At 38.1% G+C, this 22,464-nt stretch overlaps 2 protein-coding genes across 2 annotated transcripts; one reads left to right on the top strand and one right to left on the bottom strand.

The window, feature by feature from the left end:
• Positions 1 to 4,572: 4,572 nt before the first annotated feature.
• mmgt1 (membrane magnesium transporter 1) lies at positions 4,573 to 10,773 on the bottom strand. Its single transcript, XM_057851246.1, has 4 exons — positions 10,511 to 10,773; positions 10,214 to 10,266; positions 10,028 to 10,131; positions 4,573 to 5,066 (listed from the first exon to the last, which is right to left on the bottom strand). The coding sequence occupies exons 1-4, from the start codon at positions 10,587 to 10,589 to the stop codon at positions 4,919 to 4,921; spliced, it is 384 nt and encodes a 127-aa protein (XP_057707229.1). The 5' UTR covers positions 10,590 to 10,773; the 3' UTR covers positions 4,573 to 4,918.
• Positions 10,774 to 10,808: 35 nt separating this feature from the next.
• pfdn6 (prefoldin subunit 6) lies at positions 10,809 to 22,464 on the top strand. Its single transcript, XM_057851247.1, has 4 exons — positions 10,809 to 11,065; positions 11,201 to 11,271; positions 11,341 to 11,465; positions 21,120 to 22,464. Exons 1-4 carry the CDS (start codon positions 11,002 to 11,004, stop codon positions 21,238 to 21,240), a joined length of 381 nt encoding a protein of 126 aa, XP_057707230.1. The 5' UTR covers positions 10,809 to 11,001; the 3' UTR covers positions 21,241 to 22,464.

Genomic DNA, 22,464 nt, shown 5'->3' on the forward strand with positions numbered 1-22,464 from the left:
CTAATAAATTGATATGCTAAATCAGGGGTACTCATTACGTCGATCACGATTGAAGGAATCTTACCTTTTAGCCGCCGGACTGCCGGAATCGCGCCAGCTTAACAGCCGGACCCGCACTGGCGCAGCTCCAAACGACCCGGGCCGGCGGGATTCCAATAATCCGGCCAAAAGGGCAAACTCCTCGCATTCACCTCAGGCCCGGATCTAGGTTTACCCACCAGAGTGGGCACTAAGAAATCTTGAGGGGGCACCCCCAATTCAGGCTTTTTTTTACCCTCTGCATTTCTCGGGCTTGGGACCGGCGCAAGTAGGACACTGGCTTGTGTCCCGTTGAGGCTGCATTAATTTTTGGGGGGTTTATTTGTTTTGTTTTGTTTTATTTTATTTATTTATTTATGTTTTCATTCATCTATCTGCTTATTCTCGCAGTCACCGTGATGTCACGATGACGTCATCTCGCATAGCAACGTGTCGCCATTTTGAGATGGGGCCACGCACAGGTAAACATCCGTAGACAAACGTTGTCCAAAATGAATATATTTCAGCTGTGTTTTGCGTCTTTTTTTTAAAAAAAAAAAAACGTCTTAAACATGACTTATTATTATCACGAGTCACTACCGACAGACGCGAGGAGGCGATACAACTTAAAATTAGCGTGTATTGGCCTGCAAATCTGCCCATACAAAGTCGCAACTGATAGCTGGATAAACAATCCAAAGGAATTGCCTGCAGTGGAGTTTGGAAACATCTACAACTACCTCATAAAGTCACCCAGTAAGTTGACCTTTATCAATTATGTGGAATATGTACTGTGTGGAACTAAGAAAACTGGTAGTATATAAGGAGTGATTATTTCTGCCGTAACCGGTAATTCGCCTCCAAGCGTTATTTAGCCGTGAACACGTCGCGGCAAAATAACCAATTCCCACCAGGCCAATAATATACCAATTGACCAATCAGAACAGTTCACAAAAGAAAAATAACGCTTTGCAAGTTGTCGGTTACGGTAATAATAACCACTGCCTAGTCTATTGAATCCTAGCAGCTAATTGGGGCAAAACCAAGAATCGATTAATGTTTACTCACCAGTAATAAAATGTCGGCTGTATATTGGATTTAGGTTCCCTCTGGTCCATGGAACCGTCGTCTTTTACTGTTCCTCGATTAATTGCTTTCAGCCATTTGCTTGTCCTTTTCTTCTCATGAGGAAGAATGGAGAACTTCAAATGCGGCTCCGAACTCTTCCTTGTTATACAACCCGCAACACGGCAACTTTTAGTCATTCCAACGGAAAAACAAGACCGCAAATAAGACAAAAGTTCAACGCGTTTGTACTACATTGTACGACAGAGCAACTGCTTGTGACTCGTGTTTTGCCCCCATTTCAATATGGCGATGCTTTGCTGTGGCTGGTGATGTCATTAATGCCCGAATGTCCGACTGCGAGAATGTGTCTGGAGGAGAGAGAGGAAGCGCGCGAATAACAAACGACGTTGGAAAAACAGCTTGTTTTGGTGATTGCTTGTTCGGCGTGGTTGCGGCCAACAGTAACCGTTAATCCTGCAATAAAAAAGTAGGTGAGACCAACTCTCCGTGCGTTCTCTATATCCAGTGCGACGCTACAATAGATATTCCCGACATTTTGATTGGGTGGGCACGACTCACGTCTGGGTGGGCCGTGCCCACCCCGGCCCCCCCATACATCTGGCCCCGGTTCACCTTAGTCTTAACCCTTTGTACCGACTCCATTTTGAAAGGTTTAAAGAAGGCTCACCGAAAACAACTTGACAATTTATTCAGGTCGACTGAGATCATCAGCAAGGAGAAACAAACAGACTCAGGCGGGAAGGCAAACTCGCTCCAAGGTCACCATATCACACGTCAACAAAAGGTTCCCGGGAAAAATGACGTTTAGTTAAACATTCAGCCTTTTGAAGACTCGCGGGGCAGGCCGTGGGCAGGAAGAAGGGTGTGTTTGGGATTATTGTCTGTTTGTGGATTGGACAAGAGGATTCGGGAGTTACTGTTGTCAGGGCAACAAGAGTTGTGAATTTTGCCACTTCAGCGTCAAAGGGGCTCTTAGAGTCTTATCAGTCGTGTTATCCGTTGGATATCGGGCGTTCTCCGGTGTTCCTCGTGTTGGGAGTGGGCGTCCCACCATTTGTTCTGGACTGTCCGGGAGAACTGATTGCAAGAGTAGGTGGTGCAGACGTGGGTTTGTCAGCGTCAATTTTGCTCATTCAGTTGCATGACGCACACGTTGGGCTTCCATGATAAGAAGTCATCATGTATCTCTTATACCCTATATTCTGCTTGTTTTCCTTAAACTATGGTATAAGTCAGAGGTCTCCAAACCGGTCCTCGCGGGCCGCTGTGGGTCCTGGTTTTTGCTCATACCGATCAAGCACAGACCTTTTAACTAATGTGGTTTCTACTAAAACAAGCAGCACCTGACTGCAATCAACTGATTACACTTATAAAACACCAGATTGGTGAAAAGGTGTGGTCTTGTTTTGTCAGAGTGAAATCCTGCACCCACTGTGGCCCTATGTGGAATAGTTTGGAGACCACTGGTATAAATGCTATTTGTTTAATATTGGGTGTGTTACAGTAATACAAACAGTCAATCGGTAAATACGAGAAAATATACTATTCCCTGATTGATTATATTAAGTGTGTTAGAATAATGCAAACAGGCGGTGTCTACGAGAAAAGGTACTGTCTCCTTTACGATCGACCAGTCGATCGCAACTCTAGTATGGGTAGCTCGTGGCATCCCCCAAATTGTTTATTTTTTTATGTACATAGTTAATTATGATTATGTTGTGTGTTGTGTTGTGTGAGCAACGTATGAGGTTATGCAGCGTCCGTCTCTCTCTAAGCAGCTTCTTGCACAAGTTTTTCTGGTTCTATAGTTTCCAGCAGAGTTCACTACATTTGCCACAGTTTAAATGAACGTTAACAGTAGAAAACACATACAGAAGGACACTTCTAAGCAGCTTCCTACTTGAGTTTTGCAGGTTAGCAGGTTCACATGTTTAATGTTATGCTAACTTTAACTTTCAGGAGCAAAAATAGTGGTGTGTTTCCCACCTGCACAACATTGGCGTCTTTTTAAATTACTTACAGTGGCTGCTGCTGGCCCAAAAACTTCTAATATCCCTCCTCTTCGAAGGGGGTGGAGGAGGCAGCATGTTGTCGACATGTATTTCTGCGTGTGTGTCGGGGGTGGGGCAAGTCATCAGCCAATCAAACGTGTTTGAGGGGGCAAAATATGGACTGTGAAAAGGGGTGAATACAAGTTTGAACATGAAGTTTGAAAATAACTTAATAATAGTAGGGTCAATTTTATCCTTACAACACATGGGAAGACAATATAAATTACCTGTATAACTGAACTCATTATATAATGCATATTAGGTTGAGCATCCTGAAAAGTTGGTAATGTTATGTCCCTACCGTCCCTATGCAAACCTACGCCCTTGCTAAAAACGCATTTTTTTCTCCTTTAGCAAAAAAGGTTTTTATGACAATAACATAATTTTAAATGATTACTTCACAGAAACATGACTATGAAAATTAGTAACTAGTAGAAAGTATTCTAATAATGTACCAATGATGGCCAATGTATCAATAGCTATTGTATTGCTATATCGTGAGATCGAAAATCGTATCGTGAGGTACCATTGGGTTTCCACCCTTACACTTCACCTCTGCTCAATAGTTTGTCATGGGCAAAGAAAATCCAGATTTGTAAATGACCAGTCTAAAAAAATGGATGAACACTTTTGTTCTAGCGTGCACGATATTAACACATTATTTTCAATAACTAACCGATCAAATCAATCCCCAAATCGTTCAGAACAGTTTTGAATGGCACTTTTTGTTTTGCCGACATCTAGCAACAACACGAACAGCAGCAGGGTTTATACACTATGATTGTTATATACACCACACTATTTTAGAGCAAGACTTGCCCTACAGGGGCAAGGAACAGGAACACACAAAGACCATAAAATCAATTTGAAAAAACATGTCGTGTATTCTTTAATTTTCGATACATTTGACAGCCAAAACACGGTGTCTAATTCTAATAACGTGCAGAATCTTAAATCTTGACAATTTTTTAACCCCAATTCATGTCTTCCAAATATTTAAAAAGATCTAAAGACGAGCCAATTAAATTGATTCGACATTGAGGAAAAACACGAGTGCTAAAATATTTTTTCTGACGCAGTCAAGCCACTGCTACATCCACTTTTTTCCGCATCCGCAAAAGCAATTATTAAACGTAACCAACATAAAATTCAAACATCAAGTGTAAAATCTGTTAGCTTTTATTAAATTATATATAAAGAAAATGTCAATGAAAACAGATGTACCATCATTTCATTTCCAAGTCAAAAATAGCGTTAGAGAGGGATGAGTCAGGATTTGCTCACCTCCCATGTCCTGTCACATCACACAAAAACTTTCTTCTTCAGGGAGCTAAAGCTAAGAAAACGTTAAAACTAAACACTGCCCTGACATATGAAGAATAACAAATGGATGAAATGGATTCGGCTTCTTTAAAAAAAAAAAGAAAAAAACCTTCATACAGAGAATATTCAGTGCAAAGGCGAAAAATATTCCAAGACATGTCAGACAGGACACAATGGCTCAATGCTTCTGTATGTTAAACTCCCAAGCATTTTCATACAGCATAACTTATAAACAAAATGAAGGGTTGGCACACTGGTGGAGGTGACCGCTTGAGTGAAGAGATGCGCATGTTTGTACAGCATGACTGATAGACTATGTACAAATACATGACCAAAAAAATAGGGAATTGGTGAGTTGTGACTCTGCCCCTCTAACAATAAGAAGACAAAAATCCTATCTGATGAGAGTAATTTCTCAGGCAAGGAAAAGGCCAGTCTCAGTGCAAATGCTCCAGCTTGCGGAGCCGTAACGGGTTGGGAAGCGCTTGCTGGGAAGACGGCTCTTCCTCGGCGTTGCGGAACAGCACTCGTCCTCGGTGGTTGAAAAGGTAAAAAGATGGATGATTCCTCAGCGTGTCAAATGTTCTGTAAGAGGAAACATTTGCTTACATTAACACCAGAAAAAAAATTACGGTGTCAATTGAAGGTGAAACAATAAGGGCGACCTATCATGTTTGTCAATTGTGTTTGAGGAAACTTCTCTACCTTTGTGATACATGTATACTAGGGCTGTCACAAAAGATTATTTTGATAGTCCATTAATTGCGGATTACTTTTGCCATGATTTGACTTATTGTCTAATAACACACAAGTTATTTACTGTCATAATACAATTACCCTTACTGGTTTTCTTTTCTTTTTTTTTTTTAAACAAAGACAGCATTTACTATTTTTGCTCTTTGTTTGTATATATTTTTTAAAGATAAAAGTAAAAAAAAAAAAAAGCATACTTAGTTTCCCCCTTTTTTAAATTAAAAATAAATTACATGTAAATAATGAAAGAAATGTTTACTATTAAGTAGGGCTGTCAAAATTATCGCGTTAACGGGCGTTAATTTTTTAAGTTAATCACGTTAAAATATTTGACGCAATTAACGCATGCACTGAATGACCCGCTCACGCATTGCCTCAAACAGATTACAATGATGCCGTTTATGGACATTAAGAGTGAGGAGAATGCCACCGGCCGCTTGGGGGCAGCGCCGTTCCGTACTATTGTTATTCCTTCTATTAGTGGGAGAATTAGTAGTTGTGAGATGTTTATGCTGTTGCATTGTGCTATTTGTGCTCCACACATATTTCTGTAAGTATTCTTTCTTTTAGTGGCAATTATGTGTATCTTGTTGTATTTTGGGTAAGATATGTACAGAGATATATATGTTATAAAGGTGAGTGGACACAGGCGTCCTTTGGACCGCACCGTTTATTGGCATAAGCTTCGGCAACTCCTTCATAACAAACATAAGTATCATTTAGTGAAAGCACAACAAAAATAATATTCCTATCTCTCACAAAAAAAACAATGTTCACAAAAAGAAAAGCACTTCAGTCTGTAGTAATGAGGCCCTATTCTCACACAGTTAAACAACAATGCAAAGTGAACTGGCATTTCCAATCAAAATAGCTATGCAAAATACACATAAAACTTTGTCACTATTCTTATTATTGTTATTTTTATTCTTATTATTATATTAACTCTACTTTTGATTGAAAATTTTACAAATTTTAATAAAACAAAAACATGAAGAGGGGTTTTACTATAAAATTACTATAACTTGTAACTATAACATTTATCTTTTAAGAATTACAAGTATTTCGATCCGTGGATCACTTTAACAGAAAGAATGTTAATAATGCCATTTGTGGATTTATTGTTATAATAAACAAATACAGAACTTATGTACAGTATGTTGTATGTATATATCCGTCTTGTGTCTTATCTTTCCATTCCAACAATAACTTACAGAAAAATATGGCATATTTAAGAGATGGTTCGAATTGCTATTAATTACGATTAATTTTTAAGCTGTGATTAACTCGATTAAAAATTTTAACCGTTTGACAGCCGTACTATTAAGTAATTCACTGCCACTGACAAATTGCTGCTTCGAGTATTTGTTTGAATAAATTGGGATTGTAATGATTTGTTTTGAAACTGTTTGCATTTAGTTGTATTGATTTGAGTAGATACACTCCCCTCTAGTGGCGACAGCGAATATGAAATAACTCATTTGACATGGCTGGATCCAGCTGCTCCCTGTAAAGACCGGCATAAGCTAAGTTTTTGTTTGAGCTAATGTTTTATTCATGCATTAATAATTTAGTTCATTGGTATATTTAGCCATTTTTGTGGAAATATGTGTTTGAACCATGTGTTAAGAGCATTGTATAAAAAAAATAAAAAATTTTTAAGCATTTTATAGCATTTAAGCTAAGGGACTTTTGCTCTATGTTAGCCAGTTGTTTTTTTGTTGTACTTAGATCCTCATTTATTTATTCAAACTAACTAATAGTTCATCAATTAATCAAATACTAAAATAATTGATACCTGCTGCCCTAGTTGAGAGGCTCAAAAAAGGAAAATTTGTACAATTGTTAGCTCAACACTGTCAGGAAACTATTAATTCACTATCAAATCTGTTGTTCAATAACTGATAATCGATTAGTTATTGATTAATCATGGCCGCCTTACTGAGAATAATTGGAAAATAAGAGTGTACAGTTTGTATATGAACTCATTTACTGCCAATAAAAACTATGGACGCCCAAACCATTTGAACTGGGAGTTCAAGTTAAAATAGACTGGGCATCTATCCCCGTCAATGGCAGCAAATGAGTTAGTGACTAGGCATGTGCCGTTTACTGGTTTCAAGGTTTACCGTGGTTTGAAAACGGTTTCAAAACCACTAAAATTTTCCGTCATACCGTAGTACGGTATTAGCTATATTTTATGTCCTAAAAATAAAGCAAAAAATCCGTGGCTTGGAGAAGCAACGCTCACCCCTTCCCCTCCGGTTGTTGCTCCGGCCCGTGTCTGTCGGTGACACTACTCTGTCGCTGTGCTTAGAATAGACACAATGGCTGAAGGTGGTGAAATTACACCTGAACCCCCTCCCTCAAAAAAACAAAGTCCGTATGGGAGTACTTCAGCTACCGAAAAGAAACAGACGGCCACGGCTTAGAGGAGGAAGGACAGCAAGACCTCCAACATGATATCACATTTACGTGACCATCATCTGTCACTTTACACAAAATTTAAGGCAAGTAAATGCTGTCATGAACGTTTCCCACCAGCTACGAGAGTTCACTCCAGTGTGTTTAATGTGTCTAGCGATGGTAAAACAAATACTATAACGTAAGCTTGTTCACGAGGCGATAACGTAGCTAATTAGCACGCCAAGACGGCTAACTAGTACCCTCTCTACCATTAGCCTACTTTTGTAAGAGTCTTCTGCCATTGTAAACATCTCATCAAAATAACATTTTCATAATACAGCCTAAAGTGTTTTTTCTCTCTGGCGACTTTCTGTGTTGAGAAAGGGTGTGTGTGTGTATAAATAATGATACGAGTCATACACCCGTGCTCTGTGTCTTGCTCTCGCTCTCCATTAATTTTCAACTAATTAATATTAGGGCTGTCAAAATTATCGTGTTAACGGGCGGTAATTTAAAAAAAAAAAATTAATCACATTAAAATATTTGACGCAATTAATGCACATGCCCCGCTCAAACAGACTAAAATGACAGTACAGTGTAATGACCGCTTGTTACTTGTTTTTTGGTGTTTTGCGCCCTCTGCTGGCGTTTGGGTCCAACTGATTTTATGGGTTTGTACCATGAGTGAGCATAGTGTAATTATTAGAAGTGTGCAAAATTTCCGATTCTTAGATTATTCGCGATTCGGCCGTGGAAGATTCGAGAACGATTCACAAACATCCAAATTCCGATTATTGACATATGCCAAGTAAAGCGGAAGTACACAACACTCAGCGCGCCGCGCGGTCTTCGGGACAGAACGGAGCGAGAGTAGCTAAACATCATGCTTCTCATTACCCGGCCCCTCGGGTAATGCCAATGCTCAACTCACGGCTCTAGCTCAACTCATGCAACGAGATAAAAAAACACAACAACATACCTGACTGCTGCCGAAAAGCTGCTACAAAGTTCATCCATATAATGTTACGGTGGATATCATTAATATAGGACTAGATGCAATATAGATTTGGTAGTGTTAGCAGCACATCTACAAAAAGCTAGATGCGGGCGTTATAAACGGCCGCCATCTTAAAGCAGTACACTTCACTGCAAGGCTGTTGTAGCGAACCTTCCAAGCAAACCTAATTAACTTTTTATCTAAAATACTCCTAAATCGGTAAAATATTGACTTGAATCTATCTTTAAAATAGTTTTAAAACTTTCACATGTCGAAAGTAGACAAAAGGGAAATTATGGCATAACGGGAGCAATTTTAACAAATTTAACGGTTGATTCACAACATTAAATTAATTGAATGTAGTTTAAAGCTGCTGATACAGAATGGGGACTGGAGTTTTTTTATTTAATGTTATTTTTGTATATTTGTATACTGCTATATGTTAACTTGATACTGAAATAGTAGTGTGGTTTAGCCTGAGAGTATTTTTGAACAATTTTGGAACTAATGTACAAAACATTTAAAAAAAAAAAAAATAAAGAGAGAAAAAAGAAGGAGGGGGGTTCATCAATAATCGTTTTATAATCGAATCGGAGCCTCTGAATCGTAATCGTAATCGAATCGTTAGGTGCCCAAAGATTCCCAGCTCTAGTAATTATTGACATCAACAATGGTGAGCTACTACTTTATTTTTTGATTGAAAATGTTACAAATTTTAATAAAACGAAAACATTAAGAGGGGTTTTAATATAAAATTTCTATAACTTGAACTAACATTTATCTTTAAGAACTACAAGTCTTTCTATCCATGGATCACTTTAAGAGAATGTTAATAATGTTAATGCCATCTTGTTGATTTATTGTTATAATAAACAAATACAGTACTTATGTACCGTATGTTAAATGTATATATCCGTCTTGTGTCTTATCTTTCCATTCCAACAATAATTTACAGAAAAATATAGCATATTTTATAGATGGTTTGAATTGCAATTAATTACAATTAATTTTTAAGCTGTAATTAACTTGATTAAGAATTTTAATCGTTTGACAGCCCTAATTAATATTAATGGTAGTAGTTGTGTTTTACACAAAATCATTTTGTTCATAAATTGTTTACGTCCAGTTCTTTTTTGTTCTTGTTCTAATGTTGAGCAACTTGAGCTGTAGCAGTATATTTTTTGTTATTTATCTATTTTAACATTATATTTATGTTGGTGTTCCAATTTCGAAATATGTTGTGAAAAATAGAAAAATCCTGTTCAATGGAAAAAAGTTTTTTTTTTTTTTTTTTTTTTTTTTTTTTTAAACCAATCCATCTCAAAATAACACATTTTAAGCTATAATTGAATTATTGCTTATAGTCACTAATAGTGACGTGCATGAAACATACTTGTTCTTGAGCTCTGAAGAGGCGTCCATGTCTTTAAACTCCCCTGCAATATGCACAATCCCATAGCAGGTCATGACGAACGACAGTAAGGTCTGAAGCACAATCTGCAATACGGATAAAATGATAACCATGTCAAAATATCTCCTAAATCCGCAAAGATAAGCATAAAAGTGGTAGGAGACTCACATCGATTGGCAGGGTTTCGTTTTCTTTCTCTGTAAGCCGCATATACGATCGATCTGACGGGAAAAGATTATGTTAAGACAAAAAGCACACCTAAGTGGAGTTTGGAAGAAATTGATGCTCAAGCCAAACAAGATATATTTCACTGTAAAGATGGAAGGACGTGAGCTCATCAGAAGTGCATTAGCATCTAGCCGTCGCCGTACAAGGCCTAACTAGGCGATGAAGGCATCTCTAGCCCCAACACCCTCCCCACTTTATATGACAGTACCTCCACCCGGACACCGCAAATACACTTACGTTGTGCCGCTGAGAAAGCTGCGTGCGCTAAAGCAAAAAGTCCAACGCCGACGATACCTTTCCAAAACGACGAAGCCATTTTTCAACTGGACAACCGGTCCGTCAACTCTATGCAGCGTCGTAAAGCAAAGCGCTGTCGTAAAAAGTCGCAATGCGACAAAATAAAAACACCGAACCGACTGATAGGAAGAGAATATGAGACTGCTCTGACAGATAATATTAATTAATGTTTTCTTTATTCTTTTTGGTACGTTTTGTCATTATCTCCCACTGCACACACGCCAAATCAGCAGATAGCGATAACATTTAATAGCTGGTTTGGCGACTACCAAAAATCCCAAAGAAGAAGAAGAACAATTTCCGGCGCTAGCCATCACCCTTTCCGGTGCTCAACCTGAGTCTTCATGATCCTCATTTAGCAAATCACTCTCTTTTCTGAAATATTCACTTTACCTAGTGACCATTTGCAGTTCTAATTAACCAGGAGCACCATGGCAGAGGCCATTCAAAAGAAACTCAACGCTGAGTTGGAAAAATACACTCAGATGCAAAAAGGTACGTGCGTTAAGCATGGTTTTAGGATACTATGACTTGCTGGCCTCCCATATAAGGACAGTCTTTTAACTCCGTATAAATTCAGTAGACACTGTGCACTGTGGTTTATGATTGATGATTGTCTGTACTGGCTAGATGTGAGCAAGAGCATGGCTGCCCGACAGAAGCTGGAAACGCAACTTGCAGAAAATAATATCGTTAAAGAGGTAGGTCTTCATTCGACTTTTGACATATACATTTTTTAAAAAATTGGCGGCACTTCTCTCTTTTTTTAGGAGCTTGATATTCTAGACAGTGCAAACACGGTTTACAAATTGATTGGCCCAGTTTTGGTCAAACAAGACTTGGACGAGGCCAAAGCGACAGTGACCAAAAGATTGGAATACATCAATGGAGAGATGTGAGTTAAAATGCTTGACTTCTGCCACCCTGCATACAAGGGGTGTAACGGTACACAAAAATCTCGGTTCGATACGAACCTCGGTTTTGAGGTCACGGTTCGGTTCATTTTCGGTACAGTAAGACAACAAAATGCAAAATATAAATGTGCTAGTTGTTTATTACACACCTTTGTGCTTTCAACAATAGGAACATTAGCCTATAAAAAGGTAGAATTCTGCTCAAAAAGTAGTGGGTATTTAAAGATAATCCAACAACAATTTGCCTTTCAGACCCCACGTATTGGTCAGCTTTCTTTCTGAAAGAAAGAAGAAAAAAGAAGTACTGTGCTAAAGAGAAAAGCAATCCCAATGACTAAGGGTGCACGATATCCATTTTTTGAAACCGATATCAATAACTTCCTGCTCCTTTAGGCCGATACCGATACAATAACTGATAATATATATTAGGGCTGCAGCTATTGAATATTTTAGTAATCGAGTAATCGACCAAAAATTCTATCGATTAATCGAGTAATCGGATAAAACAAGTTTTTTTTTTCAGGTATAGAGCAGTTTGAAAATATACATGAGGAAAAAAAGACATTTAATCCAATACTGAACCATTTTCAGTCAGTCAATGCCTTTATTTTCGATGTACATAGTTGAAAACAGCCAACAATTGCATCTCAGATGTGACTAGAAAAAAAAATTCACTGCTTTCACTCAAAAAACTTCTAGATCTTATAAAAAAAAAAAAAAACTTATTTCTTAGCTAAAAATGTAATTACGCATGATAACACACATCACTTGAAAGCTACGTGTTTCAATTTAATTTCCATTTGTGTCAAGCTATTTTTAAGTTCTAGTTAGGTTTTAAGTTAGTCTAAACTATAAGTACTGATAGGATTTTGAGTTTTTGCAGTGTTCAAAATAAATGTATGATACCTGCTGGATTGGAGCACATTAGGGACCAGTGCTACTTGGTGTTTTATTCAGCAATGACTACTGAGCTAAAACTGACAGTTAGCTTTATTATGTTTTAATTTTACACCCTCATCACTCTACAGCGCTGTGTTTTTACAGATTAAATAAAGCCTTTATTTAAGACGCGTTAGCCACGCATCGACAGTGGTCATAATCAATAGAAACCTAGCCCTCCGAAGGGCTAACGTTACGTCACGTGAGCGAGTGACAGTAACATTATATTTATTAGCAATGAGAAGTCTACTGCCTAAAGATGGCGGCTGTTTACTAACGCTTCCCAGACGCGGCCGAGTCTGTCATTTCGCATCTAGTCCTAAATGCATGCGATATCTATGAGACACATCGGACACTACCTGCTACCGGACTAGCATCATGCGGGCCTGGTTTTTAGCAACGTCGGCGTAGTTTGTAGCGGCTGTCGGCTGCGGTAAGGATTTTTTTTTTTTTTAATTGCTTCTTTATTGCTTCTTCCTCTATGCACGTGACGCGTTGTCCCGCATCAAAAGTAGTCTGGGCAAAACGTGATGGCAAAATTAAACGATTCTTCGAGGTGAATAAAATTACTTGGATCAGTTTTTAAACTCGAGTTACTCGAGTTGCTCGAGTATTCATTTCATCTCTAATATATATATAATTTTTCATTGTATTCACCGGAGTTTTTGAACACCTGTAGGTAAAAAATACTAGTGGTGGATTTAGCATAGATTTGCCTTTGACCTAACCAGAATTTTCATGATGACATGAACATTATTATAATGAACAAAACAAAGACAAGAACAGTTTTGACTTCAAATAAAGTGCCCATATTAATTTTTCCAAATAAATATAATTTGAGTCAATCACAATCAATCAGTCAGTATCATTGACGATGTGTTCCCCTGAACAATGAGCACAGAACTAAAACATAAACCCAACAGGTATTGTGCTTTTTCAGCAGATAAAACATTGGGTGCAACAGGAGAGGATACTTTTGTCGTCTTGGTCCATGAAACAACTTTCTTAACCTGGCAATTATAGGAAAGCAAGCCTATCAATAACCAAAAGGCCCCTCAATAACTTGAAAACATAACACTTTAAAATACAAACATTTGCTAATTGATATAGTAAGGTTCGTCAGTCAGTGATGAAAAAATAAGGCCTCTAGAACAGTAACAAAACTTTACATACTGGCAAAACAGAAATGGAAAAAAACGCACACATCCCAATCCACCGACACCGTGCCAAAATGAATATCAGTATGCCCGATAATATATGTTATTGGATTTATTGGGATGACGTCATAATTCCTAATATTGGACTGATAATTATCGTGCCCCTCTAAGCAATGACAAAGATTTTAACATGTATTTTAAAAATGAAATGCCTCAATGAATCTTTTTTTTTTTTTTTTATGAACGGTTTTCAAAAGCTTTATAGGTGGATTTTCTCAAGTTAAAGCGCCACACAGAAGTTAATAAATTTAATTGTGTAAGCAGGATCTGTGTATTATTCTTATTATTTAATTACAGGTGTTTTAGCTCATTTCAATTTATTTTATTTAAATGGGCTATTATTTATTATGTGTTGATATTTTACAAATGTGATGTAGTATTCATTTATATTGTATATTTTATGTTGTATAACTTTAGTTCCTATGTGAATATTAGTTCCTACTTGTTTTGTTGTGGTAGGAGGGTTTTGTATTGAACACGGGGCCGTGTTGGTTATTATTATAACAGAGAAGACAGCAGTAAATCAACAAAGACAAGTCAACTGTGCCCCGAGCTACCACTCAAGAGATCTGATGGACTCAAAAAGTGGGTTACGATTGCATATTAGTTTGAAAATCGACCGGATCCACCGTATTTTTACACGAGTGACTTCCGGTCTGCCCAATGCTAGCTACCGGTAGTAGTATTGACGCAGGAGGGTCACGTCTCGCATCGAATAATAAACTGCCGTTTTTTTCGCGTGTGTCGTGTTGAGCCGCTTGTGGGACACGTCTAACTCGCGGCCGCACTGCGACCGGTGTGCATTGGCTGATTGACGTTAACTCCCGCGTTTCACTGCGTTCTCGCGGCAACCACGTTGTCGCGCCGTTGACGTTTCTGGGTCATACTGTCCTACCGTGCTGGTCCTCATTATAGTAGAGAAGACAGAGTAAATATAATCTACACAAAGAAACTGTAACCCAATTGACTCACAGCCTCAAAAAGTAAGGGTTACGTTACGTCAGAAACTCGTTCGGTACGCCTCCGTTCCGAACCGAGCACCACGTACTGAAACGGTTCAATACAAATACATGTACCATTACACCCTTACTGCATACTGATGAGGGGATTATGTGTTGCTTACAGTGAGGAGCAGAAGTATTTGCACCCCTTGTGATTTTGCAAGTTCACCCACTTAGAAAATAGGTAGAAGTCTGAAATTTCAATCATAAATGGATTTCCACTTAGAGACATAATCTAAAAAAATAAAAGGAACTCGCATTGTATGATTTTTTAAATAATTTATTTGTAATTTACGGGGGTTTATAAGTATTTGTACCCCTGAGAAAATCAGTTTTATTTAGTGCAGAAGCCTATGTTTGCAAATACAGAGGTTAGACACTTTCTGTAGTTCTTCACCAGGTTTTTACATATGGAAACAGGGATTTCAGCCCATTCCTCCATGTAAATGGCGTGTTGGTTTGTGTGAATTTGCGGGCACTTCCGTCTCGAGGTTTATTTAGAAATTTAGAAAGGCGCATAGTGCACAACCCCATGCTTCCGATTTTATCCTACTTTAATCTAAACTTTTCCGCAAGCTGCACTTGTTGGGAAGCAGTGCAGTCACGTCGTAGGTGAGTTAACAAACAAATAGTGAGATTTAATATCATCGTGGGGATTTAAGTTTATTTTTTATTGTATTTGTTTGGACAAAGACTGTAACGTGGAGATGTTTAATTGGTTCGATTGAAGATAGGACCCTTGGATGGCTGATGGAGGTAGGAGGAAAAATGGAAATGTTTTATTATTGTTTTTTTTTGTGGATTGTATTTTAATAAGACACCGTTGCGTTATGTTTGTGAACTTTTTCTAGTTTTCCCGATGTCAACTAAAGAATGAAAAATGATGGAAAATAAAGTTAAAGAACACACGTAAAAACCCTCTGCGTGTCGCATCATTCCAAGCGGTCAGCTACACTCTACACAAATCTTCTCTAGATCTGTCAGGTTTCGGGGTTGTTGTTGAGAAACATGAAGATTTAGCTCCATCCAAAGATTTTCTAGTGGATTGAGGTCTGTAAAGTGGCTAGGCTACCAGAACCTTGATATGCTTTTTACGCTGCCACTCCTTGGTCAGCTTGGCTGTGTGCTTCGGATCATTGTCAAGTTGGAAGATCCAGCCACGACTCATCTTCAAGTCTCTGACTGAGGGAAGGAGGTTGTGGCTCAAAACCTGACAATACATTTCACCATTCATCTTCTTCTTTATACAGTACAGTCGTTCTATGCCCTCTGCCGAAAAGCAGCCCCAAAGCATGAGGTTTAAACCCCCATACTTCACAGTGGGGATGGTGTTTTTGGGATTGTAATCATCCTTCTTTTTCCTTCGCTCACGACGAGTAAAATTTGCACCAAAAAGTTGTATTTTGGTCTCTTCTGACCACATGACTCTCTCCCATGACCCCTCTGCATCATTCAGATGGTCCCTGGCTTTGTTCAGATGGGCCTTCATATGTACTGGCTTCAACAGGGGAACCTTTTGAGCAATACATGCACCATAGTGTTCTACTGACAGTAGCCTTTGAAACTGCGCATCCAGCTCTCTTCAGGTCATTGACCAGCTCCTGCCCCATGTAGTTTTAGGCTGAGCCCTCACTTTTCTCATCATTAGTGATGGCTCACCAGGAGAGATTTTACATGGAGCCCTAGTCTGAGGTAGATTATCAATCGTTTAGCCTTTTCCATTTTCTAACAATGCTGCAACTATTGATTTATTCCCACAAGCTGCTTTCCAATTGTCCAGTAGGCTTTTCCAGCTTTGTGGAGCTCAACAAATTTTTTCACTATTGTCTTTTGAAAGCTCTTTGTGTCTTGCCCATGGTAGCAGTTGGATTATGACTGACTACGGTGCACAGGTGAGAATAAAGAGCTCAAACGGTTGGTGGTTGGGTGGGTTTTCATGGGATAAAGGTGGAAATTTTTTAAGGTAGGCTGACAACTCATTGAGTGTCATAATTATTGCTGATTTTCAGGGGTTAAAAATACTTAGGAACCCCAGTAAATTAGAAATTATTTTAAAAAATCATACAATGTGATTTCTGGATTTTTTTTTAAGATTATGTCTTTATGAGTGGAAAAGCATCTATGATTGAAATTTCAGACCACTACCTATTTTTCTATGTGGGTGAATTTGCAAAATCACAAGGGGTGCAAATACTTCGGCTCCTCACTGTATGTGTTTTCTGGTAATGCACTAGGTATATTTGAATGCAATGCAGTTTAGTTATCATTGTTAACCGAGAGATGGCGCCCTTGGGTTAAATATGCAAGTTCCTGCGTTGAATAAATCAAGACCTGAAAGTATCACATTTTAGCTTGCCATTTACATTAAACCAAAAATGGTGCGCTGAGAAAATTTGACACTTTGAATTTTATGTAGCTATGTAACTGTATCATTGTTTTTCCAAAGCAAATGCAGGTGTTTGTTGCAAATATTTTTTAAAGATGATCTTTTATTTTGATGGCTCCAGAAATCAGAAAATGTTTTTTGTTTTTTTAATGGAAAAAAAACACAAATAAAAATGTTAAATAAGAAAACATTTACTATGAAAAGAATCATGAAGAAAAATTTTGACATATCGATAAGGTAAAGTGAGGTAGAAATACTTTATTAATCTCCTGGTGGCAAAATTCGGTAGTGCGACAGTCATGCAATCGGGCAAATGCTTATTGACTTCAGGTTAAGAGAAATCTAACTGTAGTAATACAAAGACCCTATGTACAGTTTTTCAATAATATATATATTTTTGGATATTTTTCTCGCTTTTAATTTAAGAAGATTTTTTAAAATATATAATTTAAAAAATATGAAATTACCGTTTTTCAGCTTTTTTAAAATAATTTATATTAGAGGCGTGCGGAATTTCCGATTCTTAGATTATTCGCGATTCGGCCGTAGAAGATTCGAGAACGATTCACAAACATCCAAATTCCGATTATTGAATTATACCAGGTAAAGCAGAACTTAAAACACAGTTAGCGCGGTCTTCGGGACGCAATGAGGAACGGACCGAGAGCAAATATCATGTTCAACTCATGTCGCTAGATAAAAAAACAAAAATACCTGACTGCGGCCGACAGCTGGTTCAAACAACGCCCAGCTGCTAGTTGCTACAAACATACGGCTGTAGTAGATATCACATACAGTGCCTTGCAAAAGTATTCGGCCCCCTTGAACCTTGCAACCTTTCGCCACATTTCAGGCTTCAAACATAAAGATATAAAATTTTAATTTTTTGTCAAGAATCAACAACAAGTGGGACACAATCGTGAAGTGGCACAAAATTTATTGGATAATTTAAACTTTTTTAAATAAAAAACTGAAAAGTGGCCGTGCAATATTATTCGGCCCCCTTGCGTTAATACTTTGTAGCGCCACCTTTTGCTCCAATTACAGCTGCAAGTCGCTTGGGGTATGTTTCTATCAGTTTTGCACATCGAGAGACTGACATTCTTGCCCATTCTTCCTTGCAAAACAGCTCGAGCTCAGTGAGGTTGGATGGAGAGTGTTTGTGAACAGCAGTCTTCAGCTCTTTCCACAGATTCTCGATTGGATTCAGGTCTGGACTTTGACTTGGCCATTCTAACACCTGGATACGTTTATTTTTTAACCATTCCATTGTAGATTTGGCTTTATGTTTTGGATCATTGTCCTGTTGGAAGATAAATCTCCGTCCCAGTCTCAGGTCTTGTGCAGATACCAACAGGTTTTCTTCCAGAATGTTCCTGTATTTGGCTGCATCCATCTTCCCGTCAATTTTAACCATCTTCCCTGTCCCTGCTGAAGAAAAGCAGGCCCAAACCATGATGCTGCCACCACCATGTTTGAGAGTGTGGATGGTGTGTTCAGGGTGATGAGCTGTGTTGCTTTTACGCCAAACATATCGTTTTGCATTGTGGCCAAAAAGTTCAATTTTGGTTTCATCTGACCAGAGCACCTTCTTCCACATGTTTGGTGTGTCTCCCAGGTGGCTTGTGGCAAACTTTAAACGAGACTTTTTATGGATATCTTTGAGAAATGGCTTTCTTCTTGCCACTCTTCCATAAAGGCCAGATTTGTGCAGTGTACGGCTGATTGTTGTCCTATGGACAGACTCTCCCACCTCAGCTGTAGATCTCTGCAGTTCATCCAGAGTGATCATGGGCCTCTTGGCTGCATCTCTGATCAGTTTTCTCCTTGTTTGAGAAGAAAGTTTGGAAGGACGGCCGGGTCTTGGTAGATTTGCAGTGGTCTGATGCTCCTTCCATTTCAATATGATGGCTTGCACAGTGCTCCTTGAGATGTTTAAAGCTTGGGAAATCTTTTTGTATCCAAATCCGGCTTTAAACTTCTCCACAACAGTATCTCGGACTTGCCTGGTGTGTTCCTTGGTTTTCATAATGCTCTCTGCACTTTAAACAGAACCCTGAGACTATCACAGAGCAGGTGCGTTTATACGGAGACTTGATTACACATATTTGGATTCTATTTATCATCATCGGTCATTAAGGACAACATTGGATCATTCAGAGATCCTCACTGAACTTCTGGAGTGAGTTTGCTGCACTGAAAGTAAAGGGGCCGAATAATATTGCACGCCCCACTTTTCAGTTTTTTATTTGTTAAAAAAGTTTAAATTATCCAATAAATGTTGTTCACTTCACGATTGTGTCCCACTTGTTGTTGATTCTTGACAAAAAAATTAAATTTCATATCTTTGTTTGAAGCCTGAAATGTGGCGAAAGGTTGCAAGATTCAAGGGGGCCGAATACTTTTGCAAGGCACTGTATATGCAGAACTAGATGCTAAATGACAGACGACTACGGTGTTAGAACATATAAAAATAACTAGATGCGAAACGACAGGCTTGCCGTTTAGTAGTTGCTGCGTTGTAAACAGCCGCCATCTTAAAGCAGTAGACTTCTCTAGGAGGCGCTGTTGGAGCGAACTTAATTAACTTTTTATCTGAAATACTCCTAAATCGGTAAAATCTTGACTTGAATCTATCTGTAAATAATAAAACAGTTTTAAAACGATGACATGTTGTAAGTAGACAGAAGGGAAATTATGAAATAACGGGAGCAATTTCATCAACTTTAACGGTTGATTCACATCATTAAATTAATTGAATGTAGTTTAAAGCTGCTGATACAGAATGGGGACTTGAGTATTTTATTTAATGTTTTTAACTCTTGATACTTAAATATTAGTTTGGTTTAGCCTAATAGGATTTTTAAACTATTTTGGAACTAATGTACAAAATATTAAAAGGGGGGTTTGGGTGACATCAGTAAACGATTTATAATCGAATCGGAGCCTCTGAATCGTAATCGTTATCGAATCGTAAGATTCCCACCTGTAATATATATTTAAATAAGAGGTTGGTAGAATAGCCAAAGATTTTACTCAAGTAAGAGTAGCGTTACTTCAAAATAATATCACTCAAGTAAAAGTTGTCGTCCAGAAAATTTATTCAAGTACAAGTAAAAAAGTATCCAGTGAAAAGAATACCCAAGTAATGAGTAACATTGTGAGTAACTGCTTTTTTTTTTTTTTTTAAATAATGGTATTCTTTTCTCTCAGCACAAACTTATTTACATGAACTGTTGTTATAATCATATTGTACAATAACCCGTTACATAACCAAATTAAGCCCCAGGAATATAAAAAAAATAATTGAATTATGGAGAGAGAAAAGGCGAGAGAAAAAAAAGACAGAAATGAAGCATTATTCGTCCAAATAGCTTGAATGACCTCTAGTGGAGGAAACAGTTTCTAGTTTGAATTGTGAATAGTTCCTTCATGGTTATTATTCGGAAATTAAAAGGATCATATCTCCGGTTTTCCGTGGTCAATCAGTGCCAAATAAAAACGGGGAGAGAGGTTTAAATTTGCGCTTTCAAGTGATGTTGAGGGCAGCGCTCTATGTCAAATACTTCATTTTTTACGGTGCTTTAAAGACGCCACATGATTGAACAGGCTGGCTTGAGCATAGTATTGCAAGCTTGCGCCAGATTGTTGTCATGGAGTCACGTGATTATTGTTGCGACGCCTCATTGGTGAAATTGGTAGAGCTATTTTTGGCATCTAACATGTAGAATAAAGAGGAAAAATGTAATGACTCTTGTGTCGCCCAAAGTAGTGAAGTAAGAGTGGCATTTTTTCTTCACAAATCTACTTAAGTAAAAGTAAAACTTAGCAAAACTACTTTTAGAAGTAATTTTTTCTCAAAAAGTTACTTAAGTAAATGTAACGGAGTACATTTACCTGTAACGTGTTACTGCTACGTGCTACTACACCAATTGGTTTTGCGTCATTATTTTTCAAATTAAACATTTTTTAAGTGTTAGAAATTCCATTCATTGATCAACGAATGGAAAAAAACTTTGGAAAAGACGTTTCCAGTAGCACACTTGAAATGTTGCTCAAATTTTGACTTTTGGACTCTCGTCTCTCTTCCAGTCAGCGGTACGACACACTCCTCAAAGACTTGGAGAAGCAGTCCGACCAACACCGACAGATTCTATCCAGTTTACAACAGGAGTTTAAGAAAGCGCAAGGCCTCCCTGTGGGCAAAGTCTGAGGACTTTCGATACATCCGCCCTCACGTACTCGCTTCAGTGGGACACTTAACTCACGGGTGGCTGAGTTTGAAGAAGTGATGCTTAATTGCATCTCGGTCATTAATTTGCAGCTTTACTGTTGCGACTCATGTTTTTAACAAATAAACTTTTTTTTTTTTCATGAAACTGTTCAATGCTTGTCATCTCTGCCATTTTATTGCCATTGACGCCACTAGACGTCCAATCCACTTGGACTGGGATGGGCTGTCAGTAGCACCTTAATGGTAACCAATAAGTCAATGTCCACAGCACGGCAGAAATATTCCTCTTTTTTTGATTTCAGTCCAGTAGTGTGAATTTGCCACTTAAGCTATTGGTGCGCATGGGCATCGCCAGATAATTCATTGGGGCACGTGCCCCAGTATAAATTTCACCAGTAAAATAAATAAAATAATTTGAAGTTTTAAGTCTATCTAGCATAAATTACAGAATGTGCCTATATAATATGGTCATATTACTCTATTTGCTCCATATACACAATCTGCACATGGCTCCTTAATATGGTAATTTCTGCATGTAACTTTGGCTGTGATAGGCATATGAAGTTAATTCTTCAAGGGATACTTCCACAAAGCACTTTCGGGAGATAGGCTGCGTTCAAGTGTATCGGGAGATCTAAGTTCCCAAGTTGGAAAATTGTTCTGATGTGTTGTAAAGTTGTAATGTGGGACAAAAACATGGTTTCTTCAAAGAAGTATAGCCCATTTTAATGCTCTAACGATACATCACAAGTTAAGTGACTGTTGGTTGCTTTTTATATACACCATGTCGTAGAGACATATTTTTTTATTAACAAGACATGAATGCAGTATCAATATTACGGTACGCGTGCCACTCATACGGTCGAGGTGCAAATTACACCTTCCCACCTGCTTTAAAGGTTAGTGCCAAATAAACTGTCCATCCTTGTTCGTTTTTACCTCTGTTTTGATGTACGTTTGGTTGCCTATTCCCATGAATTGTGAATTTAAATGGTTCAAATTTACTCTTTACGTACTAGTTTTGGCCAGCAGTGTAAACACTTTTAGGTCACAACCTACCAGTTGAAAAACACTAATTAATTGCACAACAGTTACAGTGATATATCCTTATTTATGTCCAGACAAAGTAGAGCAGCAGAGTGTAGGAAGAGGTGAAGGAGAGATGGAATTTGATGAGCATGAGCAGAGGTGAATCGACTATCA

This window comes from Corythoichthys intestinalis, chromosome 11 (genome assembly GCF_030265065.1).
Source record: "Corythoichthys intestinalis isolate RoL2023-P3 chromosome 11, ASM3026506v1, whole genome shotgun sequence".
NCBI classification, from domain to species: Eukaryota; Metazoa; Chordata; class Actinopteri; order Syngnathiformes; family Syngnathidae; genus Corythoichthys; species Corythoichthys intestinalis.

What these genes read in the sequence shown, in the direction of transcription:
- mmgt1 (XM_057851246.1), bottom strand. Translation starts at nt 10,589, where the DNA reads ATGGCTTCGTCGTTTTGGAAAGGTATCGTCGGCGTTGGACTTTTTGCT. An exon ending in AGCTTTCTCAGCGGCACAAC is followed by an intron (nt 10,267 to 10,510) that starts GTAAGTGTATTT and finishes TTTTCCCGTCAG; the next exon opens with ATCGATCGTATATGCGGCTT. An exon ending in ACGAAACCCTGCCAATCGAT is followed by an intron (nt 10,132 to 10,213) that starts GTGAGTCTCCTA and finishes TCCGTATTGCAG; the next exon opens with ATTGTGCTTCAGACCTTACT.
- pfdn6 (XM_057851247.1), top strand. Translation starts at nt 11,002, where the DNA reads ATGGCAGAGGCCATTCAAAAGAAACTCAACGCTGAGTTGGAAAAATAC. An exon ending in ATACACTCAGATGCAAAAAG is followed by an intron (nt 11,066 to 11,200) that starts GTACGTGCGTTA and finishes TGTACTGGCTAG; the next exon opens with ATGTGAGCAAGAGCATGGCT. An exon ending in GAATACATCAATGGAGAGAT is followed by an intron (nt 11,466 to 21,119) that starts GTGAGTTAAAAT and finishes TCTCTCTTCCAG; the next exon opens with TCAGCGGTACGACACACTCC.